Source organism: Pollachius pollachius, assembly GCF_949987615.1.
Source record: "Pollachius pollachius genome assembly, chromosome: 12".
Classification (NCBI taxonomy): domain Eukaryota; kingdom Metazoa; phylum Chordata; class Actinopteri; order Gadiformes; family Gadidae; genus Pollachius; species Pollachius pollachius.
Window position 1 is genome coordinate 20306824 of NC_136945.1, and position 22047 is coordinate 20328870.

Below are 22047 nucleotides of genomic sequence, written 5' to 3' on the forward strand. Positions count from 1 at the left end.
AGTCGGAGCAGTAGTATATCAGTATCAATAATTCCTGAAGTATTACCGGTACTCTGTCTGGGGTGTAAGGGTGAATAAATCCCCACAGTTGCCGCGTGTGCTTTTCGTTTTTTTCCCCCCGTCTCTTTTTTAATATTTATTCAGCACATCCCCGGCTGATCCGACAGAGGCCCCGGACATTCAATAGCGTAATCACAGCTTGTCAGTGCAGCAGCACTCTCAGAATAGACGGCGATAGGGTTGCAGGGTGGTAGGGGTGGAGGGGGGAGGGGTTGGAGGGGTCACCAGGCCAGGGGATAAACCAGGCCTGGCTGCTGCCCCTTGCTGAACATTGGTGGTAATCACAGGAAGGAGGCTCCTCTCATTCCGACAACACTGGTTGTCATCGCCATGAGTTCTGCTGAAGGTTTCCTCGGTTATACGGTGAACCCGGTCTCAGGCTGTTGCTTAATTTTTTTGGGCGTCATTAATTATAGTTTCTATGAATAAAAAGGTGTCTTGTGTCGCCTGGCTACGATATTCAACCCCCAGACAATATTACTGGGTTTGTTCAAGATTCAAGATGTCTTATTATTACATGTCATATACATATGTAGTTAATAAGTATAAGGCAGTACACCTATTTAGTTCTGGCTCCTCCACCTGGCATCACCAAGTTATTAATATCTATACACAATATTATTGAAAAAATAGAACTCTAAAGAAATGTGTTCACACGACCACAGCCACCTGTAGGCATCGCTGAGCAGGTGGCTAACCCCACCTGCTCTTTTAGAACATGAATCTCACTGCAGTTCAGTGAGGTTCAAAGCCACTGTTAACCGACAAAAGCCTAGTGAAAGCTTTGTGTGTGAAATAGCTTTGTTGTATACAGGAATGGGTTAAATTAGGTTTGTTAGTGCTTGGCACTTGGTTCTATGAACATCGTTACTGTAACGACGGCGCTATATTGTTTCTCTTTCTTCTGACAAATGTACTTATTGTCGCTTTGGAAAAAAGCGTCTGCTAAATGTTGTCAATGTAAAATGTAGTAAAAAGCAGCACCAAAACCAATCCCCTGCATGTTTTTTGTTTCCGAATCCTCCAGAGCCTTCTGAGTGGGTCGTACACTCCTGGAAGACAAGATGATGAAGAAGTCCAAAATTGCCGACCAGACTGCCGCCGGGCAGGGGGGTGAGTAAAGGCCAGAGGTTGTCCTCTCTGGTTGCCATGGCTGTCAATCAAAAGGTCTGGGATCACACCCCTCACACCTCCACGAGCCAACGGGTCGGCCATCGATCCGTCGCCATGCCAGGACGTAAGAACAAAGAGATACCTGACCGGGAGACGTTTGAAGGTTGAAGACAGGGAGCTCCGAAGACGAGGACGGCCGGGAGCGAACGTAGGATTACGCTTTTTACAACGTTCACGTTCAACGCCTCTTCTGGTGATCCTTTCTCTCTGTATCTGAATTGCTAAAGGTTTCTCATTATGGAAGAGGGCTGCCTTTAAATACAGAAATGAAGAAACTACCAGAATTAATCCTTCCAAGTATAATCGATCCCAAGTCTTCTGAATAAAACACCATAGTATATGAAGATGTATAAATCCATATTAACTACCGCCGAGAAAAACCTCTTGGTGACCTCTCAAGAGTGACCTTGACATCACGGCCCATCACCATATCCATTCGCCTGACCTCTCTCTGGGCCTTGATTGGTTCATTCGACACGTCAACCAAACAAGCAAGAACAGAAGTTAAGAATGAACGGGATGTGGATCAAATTTGAATTTGAATTCTTGTATTAAGCCGTTGAAACATGAAAACAAAGGAAGAGCTCAGCCATGAAAAATGATAATGGGGGAAGAAAACAACAACAGAAACAACGCAAGTATCATCTCCGAAAGTGAAGATCATCACTGAACTTCAAGATGATTGCGACAAGCTGTCTGCCTTCGCCATCGGAGATGGAATCAGACGGAGACAGAAGCGATGATTAGAGATGATACATCCCCAAGACCTCATCCAGTGGAAGCAGTTTTCTAACAACACATTCCACACAACAACAGATCCAACCAGCAGATTCTGTCTGCCGTCCAGCATACCAGTCCAACAACAAAACAAATCATTTCTAACATTTCTACAACTCACATCTTATCCATCCATTTTCATACGATTTGTCTAAGTTGTCTCTCCATTGCTTTGGCCTGTTCCAGATGTGTCCCTTTGTGTTCCCCCAACCCCTCCCCTCCCCCCCCTCCCAACGTCATTGTGTTGAACCCACCTGTCCTTGTACAATGAATGTCCCTGTGTCTTCGTATCACGACTCTCCTCTCTCAGGACCCGTTTCATTGTGGTTGTGTTCTATCTTACTGTCCTATTTCCCCCTCCCCGCTGTTGTGTTGCCTGTTAAGTCGACGTTTCCGATGACGCCCAGCCCTGGGAAAGAGGTATGCAAAGTGATGGAAAAAAACAAACTCAAAAGCACATCCATACAAACTCACATATCTTGAATCCACCGGCACCACCTTCTCACATTGGCATGACTGTGCACTGACTGGGGCTGCGGTGGCATGTGTGTTGGGGGGCTCCCAGTGACTCCCAGTGGCTCCCAGTGGGTTCAGAGGACGGAGGGAGAGCCAGGGTAGAGGCCTGGCTCGAGCGTCACGACAGATACAGAACATCTGGTACCGTGGAGAATAGACCAAAGCCGTCCTTGCTTCTCACGCTGCGGGCTGAGGAGCAAAGACCTCGCTGAAACAAGATAATGTAATCCGTGTAATCCTGCTGGTGGTAATGTTAATCTTAGTGTTCTTTCCGCTACTGTAGCTAGCATAATGCTGCTTTTATCTGGCATTTCAAGAGCACAGTTCGGTCCATGTTTGTGAACTTGATCTTAGGGTGAAACGCCACTGATCTAAATTCATGTTTCGCAAATATAACTATTTGTCTGAAGTTATCAGCTTCGTTATTTTCAGACGAGCTAGGAGTCAGGACAACAGGAAGATAGTACCAAGAGATTCTGCTTTAGTTATAAAGCTAAGGTCTTCAGTACAAACTGGGCGGGTTCACAAATCTAAACTGAAGATGTGACTGACTGTGTTGAGAGATAGCAGAAGCATATGAAATACCGTATTCAAGGACTGTAAATGTATATTCAACTAAAGATCGTATTCATATATATAATATTATTATGTATTAATACATAAGTATTACTATAGGAATTTTTAAAGTGAATAAAAATTCCTATAGTGTAAAAGTGAATCATTTTGTCATTATTTCAAATAGTTAGGCTTCATTTAAATAAGTAATAGAAAAATTGCAATAAAATCAAAAAATATAAAGATATGAATCTATGAACTTCAAGGTAAACTTAATATTCTTATAATATAATTTTGTTCTCGAATTTATATTTTAATAATATTTACATTTCCTAACACGAATACATTTATTATGTACTAAACATGTTAGTGTGCATTAACTTTGAAGGCTACAATAAAGATTAAAATCAAAAAAGTTAACTAAATAACTAAAACTTAATAACTAAAACATAATTTTATATTATATTGATATAAAAATTATTTATTAATATATTATTTATATCCTGATACAAATACCTTTCTTACTAAACATGTTAGTTTGTATTAACATGAGGCGGCAGTACAGGTGAACCTCCCTAACCCTCACTGGAAGGTGACCTGGTTCTGCTGCGATGGCACGCCTGAGTTCCCAGTGCCTCTGTCCTCTGTACCTCGTTCCCGGCGTTCCCAGCGTTCCCTGTAGCGTGTCCTCCTGTTCCTAGGCATTCGGAAGAAGTCCAAGGTGCCCGGGGTGATGATCACCCAGTTCCAGGAGGAGCTTCCCGTGGACGCCACCACCCCGGACTTCACCCGCAAGCCCATCGCCCTGACCATACAGGAGGGTACGTACCCCAACTCACTACTACCCTGACCATACCGGAGGGTACGTACCCCAACTCACTGCTACCCTGACCATACCGGAGGGTACGTACCCCAACTCACTGCTACCCTGACCATACCGGAGGGTACGTACCCCAACTCACTGCTACCCTGACCATACCGGAGGGTACGTACCCCAACTCACTGCTACCCTGACCATACCGGAGGGTACGTACCCCAACTCACTGCTACCCTGACCATACCGGAGGGTACGTACCCCAACTCACTACTACCCTGACCCCAACTCACTACTACCGTGACCATAGAGGAGGGTAGGTACCCCAACTCACTACTACCCTGACCCCAACTCACTACTACGTGACCATAGAGGAGGGTAGGTACCCCAACTCACTACTACCCTGACCATTCAGGAGGGTACGTACCCCAACTCACTACTACCCTGACCCCAGCTCACTACTACCGTGACCATAGAGGAGGGTACATACCCTAACTCACTACTACCCTGACCATTCAGGAGGATAGGTAACCCAACTCACTACTACCCTGACCATAGAGGGTAGGTACCCCAACTCACTACTACCCTGACCATAGAGGGTAGGTACCCCAACTCACTACTACCCTGACCATAGAGGGTAGGTCCCCCAACTCACTGCTACCCTGACCATAGAGGGTAGGTACCCCTACTCACTACTACCCTGACCATAGAGGGTAGGTACCCCAACTCACTACTACCCTGACCATTCAGGAGGGTAGGCACCCCAACTCACTACTACCCTGACCATACCAGAGGGTACGTACCCCAACTCACTACTACCCTGACCATTCAGGAGGGTATGTACCCCAACTCACTACTACCCTGACCATACCAGAGGGTATGTACCCCAACTCACTACTACCCAGACTCTACAGGGTACGTACCCCAACTCACTGCTACCCTGACCATACATGAGGGTAGGTACCCCACTCCTAACCCTCACTACACTCACATAATCAAAGAACTACACTATATTCATGGGCGGTTAGTGATAGGGATAGTCTAGTGGTCAGGGATTTATTCTCTTCACGGCTAAAGGTTTGATCACGTCTACCCCTACCTGCTCCTTGACAAAATGGAAAACTTAGAAAAATAAGCTAAATGACTCAGAACTCATAAAATAGTAAACCAAAGATATCATGAAACGTAATGACGCTGAATGGCCGTTTCTAACACTGGTGAACATCAGGTCATGACCAAAGCACTCACACATAGGAGGATACAGAACAGAAACATTTATCTATGAGGTTGATCATCGATGCATTAAGGGGCCTCCCAGTGACTGGTGAACAGAAAAAAAAACTGGTGAAGAAAAAAGAAAAAAATTACTTCCTATTTGGGAAGAGACATTAAACTAGTTACATGGCTTTATATATAAGATACATAGATTTATATGGAGAGAGAGAGAGAGAGAGAGAGAGAGAGAGAGAGAGAGAGAGAGAGAGAGAGAGAGAGAGAGACAGACAGACAGACAGACAGACGGATAGATAGAGCAATGGAGAAAGAGAGAGAGAATGAGATCGAGAGAGCGAGAGCGAGACAGACAGACAGACAGACAGACAGACAGACAGACAGACAGACAGACAGACAGACAGACAGACAGACAGACAGACAGACAGATAGATAGATAGATAGATCAATGGAGAGAGAGAGAGAGAGAGAGAATGAGAACGAGGGAGAAAGTGAGGGATGGAGAAGAGAGAACGGGCCTGGCCCCTGTACGCTGATGGGGTGTGTAGGATTCTGGTTCCTGACTTGTTGTTCCCCTCCCCAGGTAAACTTGCTGTGTTCAAAGCCAAAGTGATAGGGAACCCGACCCCCAAGGTAACCTGGAGCCGGGCCAACGGCGAGATCATCTACCACCCGGAGACCTGTCAGCAGAAGTTCGACGAGGTGACCGGCGAGCACACCATCGAGGTGAGCCTGCACGTAGAAACACGCCGCCTAGAAGCTGAACCATTGACACATCGGCCTAAAAGTACATAGAAACTGGGTTTTTCGTGTCTTTTGTGTATTGTCTCTTTTTAAAATCCGACAATTGAATTTGAATCTTTAATGACTTTGTATTTTAATCAAGATGAGAAATCAATCGTGTTGATTATTTTCTCACGGGGTATGTCATGATGACAGGGGGATGTAGATGTCTATGCATGAATATAACGTGCACTCTGAAGTGACGGTATTCCGAATAGGAAACCTCACGCGTTACCCTGTGCTCAGTTTACCAAGGTGGACCCGGACGATGCAGACACCTACAAGTGTTTCGCCACCAACGACCACGGACGGGCAGTGTGCACCGTGGTACTGAACGTCATCGAGGGTAGGAACTCCTTTATCTCTCCGAAGCAATCCTTTAGAGTTAGCATGGGCAAGACTTGGTCATTTTACAATTGGATATTATCATTGTTGTTTGTTGTACGTCCTTTGCACTTAAAAATAGTACTTATCATTGTGTAGCGTCTTATCCTAGCTGTCTTTGTTTTATACGGGGAATGGGTTAGCCCAGTTCTTTTTAGTGCTTGGAAGTTGGTTCTATGAACATCCTGACTGTATCGACAGCGACGTATTGTTGTTTCTCTTCTTCTGACAAATGTACTTATTGTAATTCATTCATATATGTTTGAAGTTGTATTCAAATACAGACTATTCTATGTTGATTTAATCTAAAATTTTGCTGACTATAGAAACTACTACTACTTGATATAGATGTTTTTCTTATCTAGTTGGATTCCGTAAGAACAAAGAACAACAAAAAGTGGAAGGTGAGCTTCTATTTAAATCAATAAAGTCACAAATAATAGAAAAGCGTTGATATTAATTATTTTTCCTCAAAACTAATTACGTCTACCCCATGGTCACTCCAATCTTTGAATGTGTGCACTGTGCTCATAGACAATATACTTTTTTTACAAGAAAACAATTACCATTAACTATGTGACGTGCATGAATCCATAACCCACCTTTTATTTCTCTTTGTCTGATTCCTCAGAGCCCTCAGATCTCAGAAAACAACTGAAGAAACGGTAGGCTAAAACACAACAAAGTAACTCAGAGTGCCGTGATGATTTTAACCAGGGCCTTAAACACCTACACTAAAATAAAGCCTAAAAGTCAAAGTTGGCAGCAGTAAAATGTAAAACGTGAAAGAAGAAGGCTTGGTTTTAACAAAAACAATTGTAAATTGCTCGGAGCCATAAAAAGCGCACAGCCCAATGTGTTCCAAAGTGAGAGGCGTTAAAGACGCCGTCTGGTTTCTGCAGAAAGCCCGACGGGACCCGCGAGGAGAAGCCCATGGATAACGAGGAGAAGGTGTGGGAGATCCTGCTCAGTGCCGATAAGAAAGACTACGAGCGCATCTGCATTGAGTACGGCATCACCAACTTCCGCGGCATGCTGAAGAGGCTGAGCGAGATGAGGAAGGAGAAGGAGGCGGAGGTGGCTCAGGTAGGGATGTGTTCCCCCCACTCGTCCTCCTACTGGAGCACCATGGAAATGGACACCAGATACAGGTGTGTCTACACTTCAGTGAATGCTCTCCTGAGCAACCCTGGAAGGAGGGACCCCCCCCACTCTGCATTCCATCTCAAGATTTCTTCTTTGCTAATTAAGGGAGTTTTCTCTTGCCCTCTAGGGGGGCTAGGGTCAGGGGGTGTCATAACTATACGGCCTGTTAAGCCCTTTGCGACTGCACCTGTGATTAAGGGCTGTACACATAAAATTGAATTGAAATTGAACGGAATGAAAGACTACTACTAGATAACTACATGAAATTGTTTGTCCACGATAAACGTGGAAATGACAGAACTGACGTTTATAATGCACAAGGATTCACACAGTGCACAACGTGCACTGACTGATATGTTTTGTAAGACGCGTACGAATGTTATTTATCAGAAGATAAAGGGCTGACTCTTTTCTAAAAGCAGTGAATTATAATCTATGATCCATTATACATAAATATCATCTATCACAACTAGTTTGACAGCGGAATGCAAGGGCATGTTTACCGTCATGTTCAAAGGAACAGATGCTGGCGTGTACGACAACCACATCTAGGTTGTTTTGGCTTGATCACGGCTTTGTCTGAAGACATCTCCTTCTTCTGCTCCGATCTCTCATCTCTTGCTGGTGTTGCAGTTTGTGTCACACATCAGCACTCTGAAACACATTGACGTCAAGGACAACGACTGTGCCACCATCGAGATCGACATGGACCTCAAAGACCCCAGCAGCAAGGTCTTCCTCTACAAGGTGAGACCCAACAATAACTATGTGTTTTCCATGTTTCTGATGGTCTCCGTGAGTGGTGGCTCTCCACCCGTGTGTCTGGTAACAAAATGTTCCCTTACCTTCAGGATGGAATCATGGTTCCCTTCACCACAGAGCTGGGGGAAGAGCTGAAGCACAGTTTGAAACGGGTTGGAAAGAAGTACGTGTTCTCCATAAAGAAACTGGGAGCAGAAGACGCTGGACTTTACTCAGTGGACGTCGGGGGTATCAACATTTTCTCCACTGAATTTAAAGGTAAGTCACCTCAGGTGGGATAGGTTCGCTAGCGGCAGTAGCTCAGGAGGTAGAGCTGGGCTGACTTGTAAGCGGAAGGTTGCGAGGTGTCCCCGAGCAACACACCTAACCCCTTATTGCTCCCGACGAGCTGGCTGTCACCTTGCGTGGTTAACTCTTAGCTACGTTCTGTGGATTCACTTGTCCTCTATTCCCGGTTTTCCTTCATCTTCTTCTTCCCCTTCAACCTGCCAGTCCCTGACGTCGACTTTGCGGTCAAAATCCAAGAGGTGAAGGCCATTGAGAGGGAGAACGCTCAGTTCCAGTGTGTCCTGACCGCTCCCATGAACGAGATCAAATGGTTCGGGAAGTCCGCCCCGCTGGAAGACGGGGAGAAGTTCCAGATCCTGGTGTCGGAGGACAAGCTAATCCACAAGCTGATTGTGAAGGACGTCATGCCGCTGGATGGGGGCATCTACGCAGCGGTGGCAGGGATCAAATCCTGCAACACATTTCTGATCGTGGAGGGTGAGTTCTAGCCGTCCTCTGGTTCATGCTCACCGCAGTGGTAGAACGAGCTCCCTGCCGATGTTAGGAGCGCAGAGCTGCTCACCAGCTTCCACAAAAGACTCAAGACTTACCGCTTCAGAGGTCACTTAGACTCTGCATAGCCTCCCCCCGTAACTTCCCCACCCTCCACCCCTTACAGCCAGCTTTGTTGTACACAAGGAATGGGTTAAGTGCCTGGCCATTGGTTCTACGAACAACCAACAGCGATATACTGTTTCTGTTTCTTTTGACAAACATACTTATTTTAAGTTGCTTTGGATGAAAGCATCTGCTATATTCCCTAAATGTGAACGTAAAAATGTAATGTAGCGATACATTGACCACCGTGGTTCTGCCCTCAGCTGATAAGGATCCCGCCGGCAAGGGGCGGAAGGGCGCCCGCAAGGACACGGTGGCGGGCGGCGGCAACGACGAGGAGCTGATGAAGATCGCCAAGGACCAGCAGGCCAAGTACGAGAAGGAGATGGCGGGGAAGCTGGCGGCCGCCAAGAAGGCCAAAGAGGAGTGGCAGGCCCAGCAGGCTAAAGCCGACGCTGAGGCCAAAGCCAGGGGAGAGGCTGGTGGAGCCGGTGGTTATGGTGCTGTAGACGCTACTGGCGGTGGTGCTGGAGGTGGTGCTGGAGGTGGAACCGGAGTTGGAGGTGGAGCTGGGGGTGGAGCTGGAGGTGGAGCTGGAGGCGGAGCTGGGGGTGGTGCAGGAGGCGGAGCTGGTGCTGGGGGTGGAGCTGGAGGCGGAGCTGGAGGCGGAGCTGGGGGTGGTGCAGGAGGCGGAGCTGGGGGTGGTGCAGGAGGCGGAGCTGGGGGTGGAGGTGGAGCTGGAGGCGGAGCTGGGGGTGGTGCAGGAGGCGGAGCTGGGGGTGGTGCAGGAGGCGGAGCTGGGGGTGGTGCAGGAGGCGGAGCTGGTGCTGGAGGTGGAGCTGGAGGCGGAGCTGGGGGTGGAGCTGGAGGCGGAGCTGGGGGTGGTGCAGGAGGCGGAGCTGGGGGTGGAGCTGGAGGCGGAGGTGGTGCTGGAGGAGAAGGTGGAGCTGGAGGAGCAGGAGGTGGAGCAGGAGGAGCAGGAGGTGGAGCTGGGGGAGCAGGTGGAGGTGGAGGCGACGGAAAGGGAGGCGATGGAGGTGATGAAGACGGCGATGACGAAGGGGCGGAAGGGGAAGGAGGGAAGCGTAAGAAACGTGTCAGAGACGCCCCCCTGATCCCGGAGACCGTCGTAGGTAAGGGGTCCACTCTGAACCGTGCATGGTGGCCTTAAGCTACGGCCACACAAAACGCCTTACGTGCGTAAGAGGCGTAGACAATCGGCAGTTTTGCATAGGGAACCATTGGTTTCGGCGCGTGGACGCGTTACACGCGCTAAAGCAGCGCGTTAGCTGCGTTCTTACGCACCTAACGCGCCTAATGCACCTACGCGCAGAGTTCAAAAAAAAAAAAATTCACGCTCCTACGCGTGGCGCTTAGCCGCGATAGCAGCCAATCAGAGTTGAGCTTGACACGACGTCACCGGCAGAGAGACGCAGGACGCACAGAAGCAGAAAGAACATGGACGACCAAGTCATCGTTTCAGTGTGTTTCCTACTTTCCTCGGACTCCCACAACAAATACAGCGCAGCGATGGTGGTGGAGCAAAAGAAAAATAGCGGGGTAAAATACGTTTTGGGCGGGCTCATCTAGCTTCACGGGCGCATAAGGCGAGTTGAACCATTTTTGTGACACACAATGATCAAGCGGCAGGTTAGGGGCGATACGCGCATAACCCTACGCGCATAACCCTACGCACGTAACGCGTTTGGTGTGGCCGTACCTTAACAAGACCACGATATATTACCTCTTTAGAATTAATGTTATCGATTTGTATATTTAAATGTGTCCAAAAAGACAGCCAAAACAAACTCTTATACCATTACAACAGTTTGCTTTTAGTGTTTCGAGGGAGTATAAGCAACTATCAGCCAAAATACAAACCAAACAAGAGAAGTAAAAATTCCTGCATTTGATCTACTGTTATCTTGAGTAAACTACTTCAACAGAAATAATTGGGGTCTTTAAATGAACGCAAACAAACATCTATTAAAGATAGAGAAAACAACCCTACAATTTCCCTAAATGACACTTGAAAAGATTGGTTAAATCATTAACCCCCAGTCTCTGAGTGTTTGTGCCTCCATCTATTTGTCCTGAAGTTTGCATTCTAAATGGTAAGTCGGTCCAGTAATAGTGTTAATATTGTCATATCAACAGCAGCCGCGGACAAAACAGCCAATCAAAGAGTGAGTGATAATAATTAGTTCACCTAGACAGTTGTACATCCTGGCACTGAATGCATACACTTATTGTATGTTGTACGTCCTGGCACTGAATGTACACACTTATTGTATGTTGTACGTCCGTGCACTTTTTAAAAATAGTACTTGTGTAGTCTTATCCTAGCTATATTTCTTGTATACGGGGAATGGGTTAACCTAGTGATTGTAAGTGCTTGGAACTTGGTTCTATGAACATCCTTACTGTACCGACAGAGATATATTGTTTCTCCTTCTTTTGACAAATGTACTTGTTGTAAGTCTCTCTAGATAAAAGCGTCTGCCACATGCCCAAAATGCCCAAAATGTAATCATAAATGTAAAATGTAATTGTAATTACGATTACGCGGCATACCATGGAAACCAAAAGATGGTGGTTGTCCACGGTAACAGGCGATCAGGCTCCGGGGGACGGAGACGGATCTCCGGGGGGGGGGAAGGCCCCCCGCAAGGGGAAGCAATCAGCAGGGGGATCGCAGGACCCATTGATCGCAGAGACAGTGGTCGGTAAGGCCCAGGGCAGGGCACTAGGCCCCGCATGAGAGGGCCCTGGCCCGCAGCAAAGTCATCTGATCAAACGGATGACTTTCTGGGCCGTTTGAAGGCGTGAGCTTTCAAACGGGACCAAACATTTGATCTCTGGAGGAGATTAAATGGTGCTTTTTTTTATTTTTTTTGCAAAGATTACTGATTTGAGCCAAGCTTTGCTGCAAGGATGATATTACCTTTAGGGGATGTTGATGAAAACCATATGCGCATTTATATAAATATGTATAAAAAAAAGATATATATATATAGGCCTATGTACTTTTTTTATTTTGCTCCTGCTTTCGCGACTCCAGTCGCCTTTTAAGTGAATATTTTCAAAATGATACGAGTGCAGAGAAGTCTAAGAAATTTGATTGTGAATGTGAATACAATCATGCATTTACGAAGCTAAACGTATCCCTCCTTTGTATTAAGATGAAAATTAGGTTCAGTAAAAGTAAAAGGTTTGTTATCAAGTGACGCTTATGTGAGTACGTTAATTGACAAATGTTGGTAGATCAGGCAAGATCAGTTACAATATGAACCCTTGAAAAAGGTGAGGCTTTATTAAAGGGATGCGGGGAAAGCTAATCAATTGGGGGAAATAACTAGAAGGTCATAAAGTACAACTTCAAACTGGTGTCAATTATTGAAGGGAATTCAAACATCAACTTTGAAGTACTACTTCAAACGGCTGTCAATAATTGAAGAGCATTCAAACATCCTCTTTGACATTCAACATGCATTTAGTATAAAAACACACAGCACGGATCAAACAAGACATGTCAAGGGTGATGTTTGATCGATTTTAGAGTTGAGGGAAGCGTATTAACTCATATACGCACATAACATGCAGCTGTGTATGCAATGCATCAACGTATAAAGTTAACATGCATTTACCCGCTCTCATTTTGCCAAGCTGTCTGAGAGTCACGTGCAAATTTACTCACCCACCGGTGGTTAATTCCCAGATCCAGGGGTTCACTTCCACGCTGGGCTTTCCGATGTCAAAGCTATCATCGGAGAACCAGCAGAAATCGAGTGCAAAGTGAGCAGCGAAGAATGTGAAGGATTCTGGTACAAGGATGGAGAAGAGGTGAGCCCTTGGTATCGTAGTAAACATAAAGATGTAGCCATCGGTCTCCATGTAAAAAGAGAGTGTTAGATTCTCATCAGAGTTAATGAGTGGGGAAGGCTGGTCTCATGGTTAGGGTGTTATCAGCTGAAAGGTTCTGGGTTTGAATCCCAATGTCCACTGTCTACCTGTAGCTGTCCTTGAGCAACAAACCCGACCTCTCCTAAATAACATGTAAACACAAAGCTGCTTTGTAAAAAAAAATCCTTGAAGTAGTATGACTTGATTCATTATTAACGTAGCATAATGATTGAAAAACATTCATCATTAACTTTTTTCAAGCCGAATCCCACACTGCAACACAATGTCTTACAACCCGTCTCCACTTTCCCCCTTTCAAGATTAAATCAAATGAGGATTTAACCATCTCTAAAGACGGAAGTTTCCACAGACTGAAGATCAGTAAGGTCACGGAGGAGACGAGCGGGACGTATCGCTTTGAGGCCGACGGCCGCAAGACCGAAGCGGTCATCAGTGTTGAAGGTAAATAAGCTGCCCTTTTAAAGAAGTGGATACATGCGTTGTACTAGAGCATTCAACAGCATTCGGTATGTTGGGTTAAAGCATTAAACAATGATGAGAAAAATTTGCTTCCAGGATGCTTGGTCATCTAGTTTAGTAGTAAGGGTACTTCTAACTAACTAGTAGTGAGGGTATAAGTCTCTCAGCATGGAGGGTTCTGGTTTGAATTACAAAGTCCCCAATCTACCTGCAGGCATCTTAAGGCCTGTTGCGTACCGGCTCCTTAATGACATGTTATGCTCCTTAACGACAAAGAAATTAGTATTTAATACAAGGCCCGAAACCCTGAGTACTTGAGTACCAACCTCTGTAGGTGTTTTTTCTTTTTTAAAGCTCCTCAAAGTGAGACCATACATTTCACTGTACGAACGGTTTTGTCTGGAGGGCTTTATTGTAAAATGGTGGCGAACAAAACCTATTTTATAAAGCCTCTGCCAAAATACTAACATTATAAACCATGTATTTGAAATAGGTCTGGAAATATATTACAATACTATTTAGAATATTTTGTTCATCATTTGGTTTATGCGTACTCCTTTGCGTCCTTAATCAGAATTCACGGTTAATCCCCAATAGCACATCTCAGAAACTAAAATACACAAAAATCTCCTCCTCCTGTTTAACCAACCTGCCTGATGCCACTCCCTAAGATCCGCCCAGATTCAGCGCGGAGGACATCGAGGCCTTCAAGGCCCCCGTCACGGTGAAGAAGGGGCAGAAGGCCACCTTCAAGCTGCCCCACTTGGGCCGCGAGCCTGTGAAGATCCAGTGGTACTTGGACGGGGAGGAGCTGTCGGACCAGTCCCACATCCGCATCGACAACAGCGAGGGCGAGTGCCGCCTGAATCTCATCAAGCTGCAGCGCAAGGACAGCGGCGAGATCAAGATCAAGCTGAAGAACGAGTTCGGGAGCATCGAGGCCTACAGCGAGCTGGTGGTTCTGGGTAAGTGTGTGAAACGCCGTTTACACTGTTAGGCACGTACATGGTTTCATAGTTTTGGGTTGGACTTCAAATGTCCAACTTAAATGTCAAATGTATTTCAATTAAATTGTATTTGTATAGCACTTAATCACAGGTAGTCTCAAAGGTGTTAACAGGCCTTATATGTATGACACCCCCCTGACCCTAGCCCCCCAGAGAGCAGAAATATCTCCCTTAATTAGCAAGGATGAAGTCTAGAAAAGGAACGCAGAGTGGGGGATCCCTCCTTCCAGGGATGATCAGGAGTGCAATGGGCACCATAATTGACGTACATACAGGCAAAACATTTTAAATTGCTGATGGGGTGCAGGCCGGTTAAGGTTAAGGAGAGTCCAGGCATTCAGTTTTAGTCACGGCGATATGCCAGCCGTCCAGTCGCAGTCACTGCAGCGCGACACTTCATCCACGCGTTTAAAGTTTGTCGTTGTCTTATCGATGGGCTGATCGAACGTTAAGGATGAGCAACAGAGGAGAATGTGTCGAAGGACGTGTGGTTCTGTGTCACCCACAGACCGGCCCACGCCGCCCATGGGGCCGCTGGAGATCGTGGAGGCCTCGTCCTCCGCCATCGACATCAAGTGGAGGGCGCCCAAGGACGCCGGCGGCTGCAAGATCGACAACTACATCATGGAGCGCCAGCAGGTGGGCCGCAACACCTGGAAGAAGCTGGGCCCCATCGGACCGGAGGCCCAGTACCGGGACATCGACGTGGACCACGGCCGTCGCTACTGCTACCGCATCCGCGTGGAGACTGAGATGGGTATCAGCGAGCTCATGGAGAGCGAGGACGTCCAGGCCGGCACTAAAGGTACCGCGGGGGTTCTTACTCTGACAATGGTTCAGTGTTTTACCTTTGTCTTGACAACAGACAGACACACACACACACACACACACCTGTTTGGACCCATTACATGTATCTTTTAAGCTCTACAAGAGGAAGAAAATTAGTAAATACAAAAATAATTGATTTATTAATGATTTATTTATTTATCGTTTCTTTTTCATTATTATTACTTTTATTTGGTTATTATTACACATTACATTAAAAGTGTGATTTTACTTGGTCATCCCAACCCAAGGTGAAAATGTCCGATGCCTTACTAGAAGTTAGGGTTACACCTCTTGCCCACTGCACCGTCCGTCAACGGATGACGGAGGGCGTGGCTGACGGATGGGGGAGTAGTCTTTGCAGAGGCATCCGTCAGCCAAGCCCGAGCACACGCGATCTGATTGGATGACGGATCCGTCGCTGCCCTGAAAAGTTGAAAATCTTTAAACTTTTTGACGGAGCCAACGGGTCCAAGGGAACGGATGGACCCAGAATGCATTGCAGCTCCGCCCAATGCATTCTGGAGTCAATGGGATCCGTCAACGGACGGACGCAGCGGGCAAGAGATGTTAGGGTGTAAGTATCATAACATCTGTTTTCTTTTCAACCATGAACCATTTACACTAATTCCAATTTCCCAGCATACCCTGGGCCTCCCTCGGCACCGAAGGTGGTCAGTGCCTTCAAGGACTGCATCAACCTGACCTGGGTCGCCCCGGGCAACACGGGGGGCACCAGCATCCTGGGCTACAACGTGGAGAAGCGCAAGAAGGGGAGCAACTTGTGGGGCCCCGTCAACCCCCCCGACCAGCTGGTCAAAGGTTGGTGGCTCGCACGTCCGACAGTACACCACGAGGTTACATGCCGAGGGTAATGGGCCGTGTTCCCCACCCAAAGGCTTCCTCTGCTCCATCTAAACCAGTGGTTCTCAAACTGGGGTATGTGTTCCCCTAGGGGTACTTTGGAGTAATGCAGGAGTTATTCTGAAAATAAAATTTAAAATATATATGTAAATAACTCTTAAAAGAAATGCTAACTATCAATTTCAGTGAGTGTAATTCTGAAATCTAGATAAAAGAAAGTGGTTGAAATTGAATCTGAAAACAAGGAGAAATGAGAATCCTTGAAAAACAAAGTGCATTCAGAAGCACCATAATGGCGTGAGTTCCAGGAGGAATGTATTTGTACTGGATTCACCTCTACGTGCTCTCACCCTCCCCTGGTGTTGTGCTTCTTCTCTGGAGAAATTAGCCAACAGTTGCAAAAAGCACAAGCCCATGTTTCTCATTAAATTGTGAGTATTTGCGCCCTTTTAATGTTAAGGTTTACACTGCCTAACAGAACGGACATACATTATTAATGCTTCACCTGCCGGTGAATGGGGTACTCAGCAGAAAAGATGTACACAAGTAGCAAAAGTTTTAGACCACTGATCTAAACGATTCGCGGGGTTCCCCTCGCCCGGTTAGCATACCACGCCGGTCGTATCGAGAATGGGGCCAACAGACGCTGGCTCAGGTCGTCTCAGTCTCTAATGTGGATTAAACTGGATACCGTGACTCTTTACAGGGAAGAGCTTTGCAGTCAAAGACGTGAACGAGGGACTGGAGTACGAGTTCCGCGTGGCCGCCGTCAACGACTCCGGGGCCGGAGAATTCGGCATCCCGTCAGAGTTCGTATTCGCCAGGGACCCCAAAAGTAGGTATTTTCAAACCTCCATGTTGCTTCAGGGCAATTCAATTGCATTGCAATTAAATGTTGAACCCTCCTTCCATCACTTAGTCCAGTCCTCTCATGCACTACAACACTTGGTACACCACATGACTCCATTCAACAGACCCTCTACCTGTGGAGCGCAATGCCTAGCAACACATTTTACTCTTCAATGGACTGTTATTCAGTATCTCCTATGGACTGTAAAGCTTAGCCACACATGACTCCATTCAGTAGATCCCATACCTATGGATCGCAATGCTTAGCAACACACACGACTCCATTCGATAGACCCCCTACCCGTGGATCGCAACGCTTAGCAACACATGTAACCCTTTCCAATGGACCGTGTTTCTCGATCACTGCCCGAACAACGAGCCACAACACTCGACCGCTCTCTTCCAGAGCCGCCCGGTCAGGTCATCGACCTGAAGGTGACAGATTCCTCCTACACCACCTTGTGTCTGTCCTGGACCAACCCCAAAGACCTCCCGGGGGAGCAGGACGAGGCGAAGGCCTTCTGGGTGGAGATGCGGCCGGCGGAGTGCCCTGAGTGGGAGCGCTGCAACATGAGCCCCATCACCGGCTCCGCCTTCACCGTGAAGGGCATGAAGTCCATGGCCATGTACTGGGTCAGGGTCGTCGCCTTGAACGAGGGGGGCTGCGGAGAGCCCTGCGAACTGGACAACTACGTCCTGGCCATGCCCCCGCCTGGTAGGGATGAGCAACGCACACGTCTCCCTCACTTCCCGAACGGAACACTACTGGTCTCCCGCTGTAGCTTTGTTGTTAACCTAGCGATTGTTAGCGCTTGATTCTAGGAACATCCTTACTCTGCCGACAGCGATGTATTGTTTAATTTTCTTCCGACAAATGTACTCATTGTAACTGCTATATGCGCTTAATGTAAATGTACTGCAAATATCTAGTTGTTATTTATGCTTATGCTCAGTCTTAATCTTAATAATCATGATAGTACAACTGAGTTTACTACCCCTACAACTTTCTAATAAATAATGAGCTGATATTAATCACAATAATACAAAATAATCATGTAGACTACGATAACATCGAACTAGCGCTCAATACATTGTGTCAGCTGAATGCGATATAGCAGTAAGTCGACTTGTGTGAATGTGTTTCGACGACAAAATCCTCTAGTTTTCCTTTGAAATCTGTTTAACGGTTTAACTTCCTGTCGTGTCCAGTGAGACCGCGGTTCACCAACTCCAAGATCAAGAGTTTGGTGGTGGTGCGCGCGGGAAACTCTGCGCGTTTCAACGTCGACTACGAGGTGAGCTCGACGTAGGCCGCGGGAGGGCGAGCCTGACCTATAGGCATTATTGAGCAAGACGGCATTGAACATTAACATGACCTGGCCAGATTAAATACTTAATAGTACATTAATGAATAAGATTAGTATTAGGATTCTCTATTTTTCATACAAAACTCTGCATTTAACCACCACTAGGATCATTTAGCCATATCTAGGAGTATTTAACCATCACTAGTAGCACTAGAGCCTTTAACCATCACTAGCAGCCTTCAACCATTACTAGCTACACTAGGAGCATTTAACCATCACTAGCAGCACTAGGAGCATCATTAGCAGCATTAGGAGCATTTAACCGTCAGCATGGTGCCTTGCTCAACGGCAGGAGCATTAACCCAACATGTATGTATTTTGGCGAGGGAGGGAGATCCGACAAACTCCACCCAGCAGTGAAATGCACTCTGGGCCACGGATGAACAGGGATGCATGAGTTACTCTGGGGCTAAGGGCGACCATGCTAATCACTCAATTCTTGAAAAGCTGAGCTCTTAACCGAAGCGTTGACTGTGCCAAGGCGTCTCCCTGGCCCGAGGTGAAGTGGCTGAAGGACGGGGTGCCTGTCTCCAAGAGGGTGACCATTAGCAACACAGAGGGCGCCTCGCAGCTCCTCCTCCCCTCCGCGGAGCGCTCGGACACGGGCGTGTACACCATCATGATCAAGAACATCGTCGGCCAGGAGTCCTTCAGCGTGGAGATCAGAGTCACAGGTCAGATCGCAGATCACAAACATCTATTGGAATGCCACTCCAAGAAAGCTAAACCTCAATATCACGAGTAGGTGCGTTGTGGCGGTGGTCAGTGCCTTTCCGAGTCACTCTTGTATGTCTCACGCGCACATGTTTACTTGTCTGTGCTTGTGTGTACGTGTGCTCGCGCGTGTGCGTCAATGCGTGCTGTGCGCGCGTGTCCAAGCGCGTGTGTGTCCGAGCGTGTGGGTTCGTTCACGTGCTGCGTGCGTCTACGTGCGTATGTGTATAGGTGTGTGTGCGGATGCAGGCGGCTGTGTGTGTCCATACGTGCGTACGGGCATGTCTCTGTGCGTTTACGTGTCCATCTCTTCGTATCCACACGTTATCACGCATACCCACTCATCCATACTCAACCCTACCTCACGTCCCCCCCCAGACGAACCCAAGCCCCCGGGCCCGGTGGAGCTGGACGAGAAAGTCCCCGGGACAGTGACCGTGTCCTGGGAGGGGTCCCCGGATGAGAAGAGGGACGACCGGCTGCACTACGTGGTCACCAAGCGAGACTCCGCCAAGCCCACGTGGTGCACAGTGGCCGACCGCATCTTCAACAACCGCTTCACCGCCTGCAACATCGTGCCGGGCCGCGAGTACCAGTTCAGGGTGTACGCCAAGAACGACATCGGCTCCTCCAAGCCCTCCAGCAGCGCCAAGTGGTCCATCAGCACCAAGAAAGGTCAGGCCCCGGAGGGGGTCCTCGCCTTATCAAGCAGGATAATGAGATAAGGAGTCAGCCGTTTGTGAACGTATGATAATGAGAGGAGCGTACGCTGACAGCTGATGCGTCTTCTCATTGTCATGTGTAGGCCAAAGGCTGATGCCTCATCTCATTGTCATGAACGCAAACAGCCAATCCAGTGAATTTGTTTTCATTTACAATCCAAATGTACATATTGTACTGATTTTCAATATATCGTATAAACTGGTAGGTAGGTAGATCTCTTGATATCCTTCCCCATGAGGGAGATTAAGGTAGTACAACAGAAGGGGTGATTACAAAAAAGACGACTTAATAATGGAAATAGACAAAACTTAACACTATTTATTGATAATGTTTGAAAAAAAACGATATATATAAAAATATTTAGCAAACTGAATTGTCCTTCGATTACGTTCACCTGTATGTCCACTTACGATAGACAACCAAATCCTACTTAAATCATACGATGAGGAAGTACCCTCACCACGACCCCGTTAACCCTATCCCCTGCCGCCCCCACAGTGAAGTTCACGGTCAGCGAGACCGAGAGCAAGGCGTGCGTCCTGGAGCGCACGCCCAAGTTCCTGGTGCCCCTGAAGAAGCACAACGCCCCCCAGGGCTACGAGTGCTACATGAGCTGCGCCGTGCGCGGCGAGCCCACGCCCCACATCACCTGGCTGCGCGACAACATCAGCCTCAACACCAACACCAACTACCTGATCTCCAACACCTGCGGCGTGTGCTCCCTGCTCGTGCTCACGGTGGGGCCAAAAGACTCCGGGGAGTACAAGGTGATCGCCGAGAACAAACTAGGCCGGGCCGAGTGCAGCACCAACCTCACCGTCAGAGGTAGGAGGGACGCAGCGTGGATGGTTTAGGTTCTAGGGCTGTTGGCTCAAATCCTAGGGTTGTAATTTTTTGTAATCGTGCTCTCTAGGGTTGGATTTGTAGGGTTGGATTTTTGCAACTGCTCTTTCTAGGGTTGTATTTTTGTGACTGTTCTTTCTGGGGTGGTATTTTTGTAACCGTTCTTCGTATGGTTGTATTTGCAGGGTTGTATTTTTTGTAACTGTTCTTTCTAGGGTTGTATTTTTTTGTAACCGTTCTTTGCAGAGCTCTATTTTTTAACCGTTCTTTGTAGGTTTGTATTTTTGTAACTGTTCTTTGCAGGATTCTATTTTTGTAACCGTTCTTTGCAGGGGTATATTTTTCTAACTGTTCTTAGTAGGGTTGTATTTTCTAACTGTTCTTTGCACAATTCATTTTTTTAACCGTTCTTTGTAGGGTTCTATTATTGTAACTGTTCTTTCCAGGGGATTTTTTTAGCTCTGGCTAATTTGGTGTTTATGTTCATTGAGCGTATATGGGCTGTGATGTGATATGGGGGCTGGGGGAGAAACTGGTTCGCCGCCCAGCTGAAATGTCCTGGGTACCATAACTCAATCAGTGTAAGCATCCTTGAGTAGTATGGCTAGCCTCAAACCTAATTGCCCTGGATAGAGTTGGCCAAATTACAAAATAGTAACGATGGTCATAGAAACCGATGTTTGTATAGCTTCGCCTGATTTTGTGTATTGTAATATATAATCACACATGAAACTAATGATTCTCTTTGTGTCCTTCTTTCAGAATAAACCAGCACTTTGGAGACAACGTCCCCGAACTAGGAGTTCCAAGACGATTCTTCGACACAGGAAGCATGTGTTTTAATCTGGTCCTGTGTGTTTGCGTGTTGAGTTACACATGAATGTTTGAATCTATTCGCTTTAGTCTTAGCCACACAGATGGCATCAGATGGAAAGCTTTGAATGGCTTGTGAGTCTTGTTTAGATTTCTAGAGTGCATATGAATAAAAGATATGCAAATTGAACAGAATATGAATTTGCAATGGTACACATTTTTCACTCTGAATTTCCGATAGCCTTTAGGTGAGCAATATGCGAGTTTAAATTAATCATAATCGAAAAAAAACTGCTTGAAATGCTGCTAAGGATAGCCTATGATTCAGGAAGTAGTATTCCAGTAGGTGAAGCCATTATTAAATAGATAATAAACCACTAATCCTCTGCAAGAATTGAAAGGTTATGCTTGCTGTTCTTAAACATTACGCAACACATTATAATGTTATAGTTGTATTAGTGTGTTAATGCAAAATAGGGCAAACAGACTACACACTACATGCTTCAGAATGGAGAACGAGAACAGTTATTACTATTCATACAACGCAACGTATTTTCTGACATGCCATTTTAAA

At 46.8% G+C, this 22047-nt stretch overlaps 1 protein-coding gene across 1 annotated transcript; it reads left to right on the top strand.

The window, feature by feature from the left end:
* Positions 1-1124: 1124 nt before the first annotated feature.
* On the top strand, positions 1125-21562 carry igfn1.1 (immunoglobulin like and fibronectin type III domain containing 1, tandem duplicate 1; the record flags this gene model as incomplete). Its single annotated transcript, XM_079747705.1, has 24 exons — positions 1125-1173; positions 3783-3902; positions 5709-5851; positions 6155-6254; positions 6658-6696; positions 6924-6957; positions 7195-7378; positions 8072-8185; positions 8290-8458; positions 8693-8965; positions 9349-9618; positions 11698-11811; positions 12804-12928; positions 13309-13450; positions 14140-14433; positions 14984-15280; positions 15943-16122; positions 16871-16999; positions 17420-17728; positions 18223-18308; positions 18862-19054; positions 19473-19769; positions 20316-20642; positions 21423-21562. The coding sequence occupies 24 exons, from the start codon at positions 1125-1127 to the stop codon at positions 21425-21427; spliced, it is 3993 nt and encodes a 1330-aa protein (XP_079603831.1). The 3' UTR covers positions 21428-21562.
* Between the last annotated feature and the right edge of the window lie 485 nt (positions 21563-22047).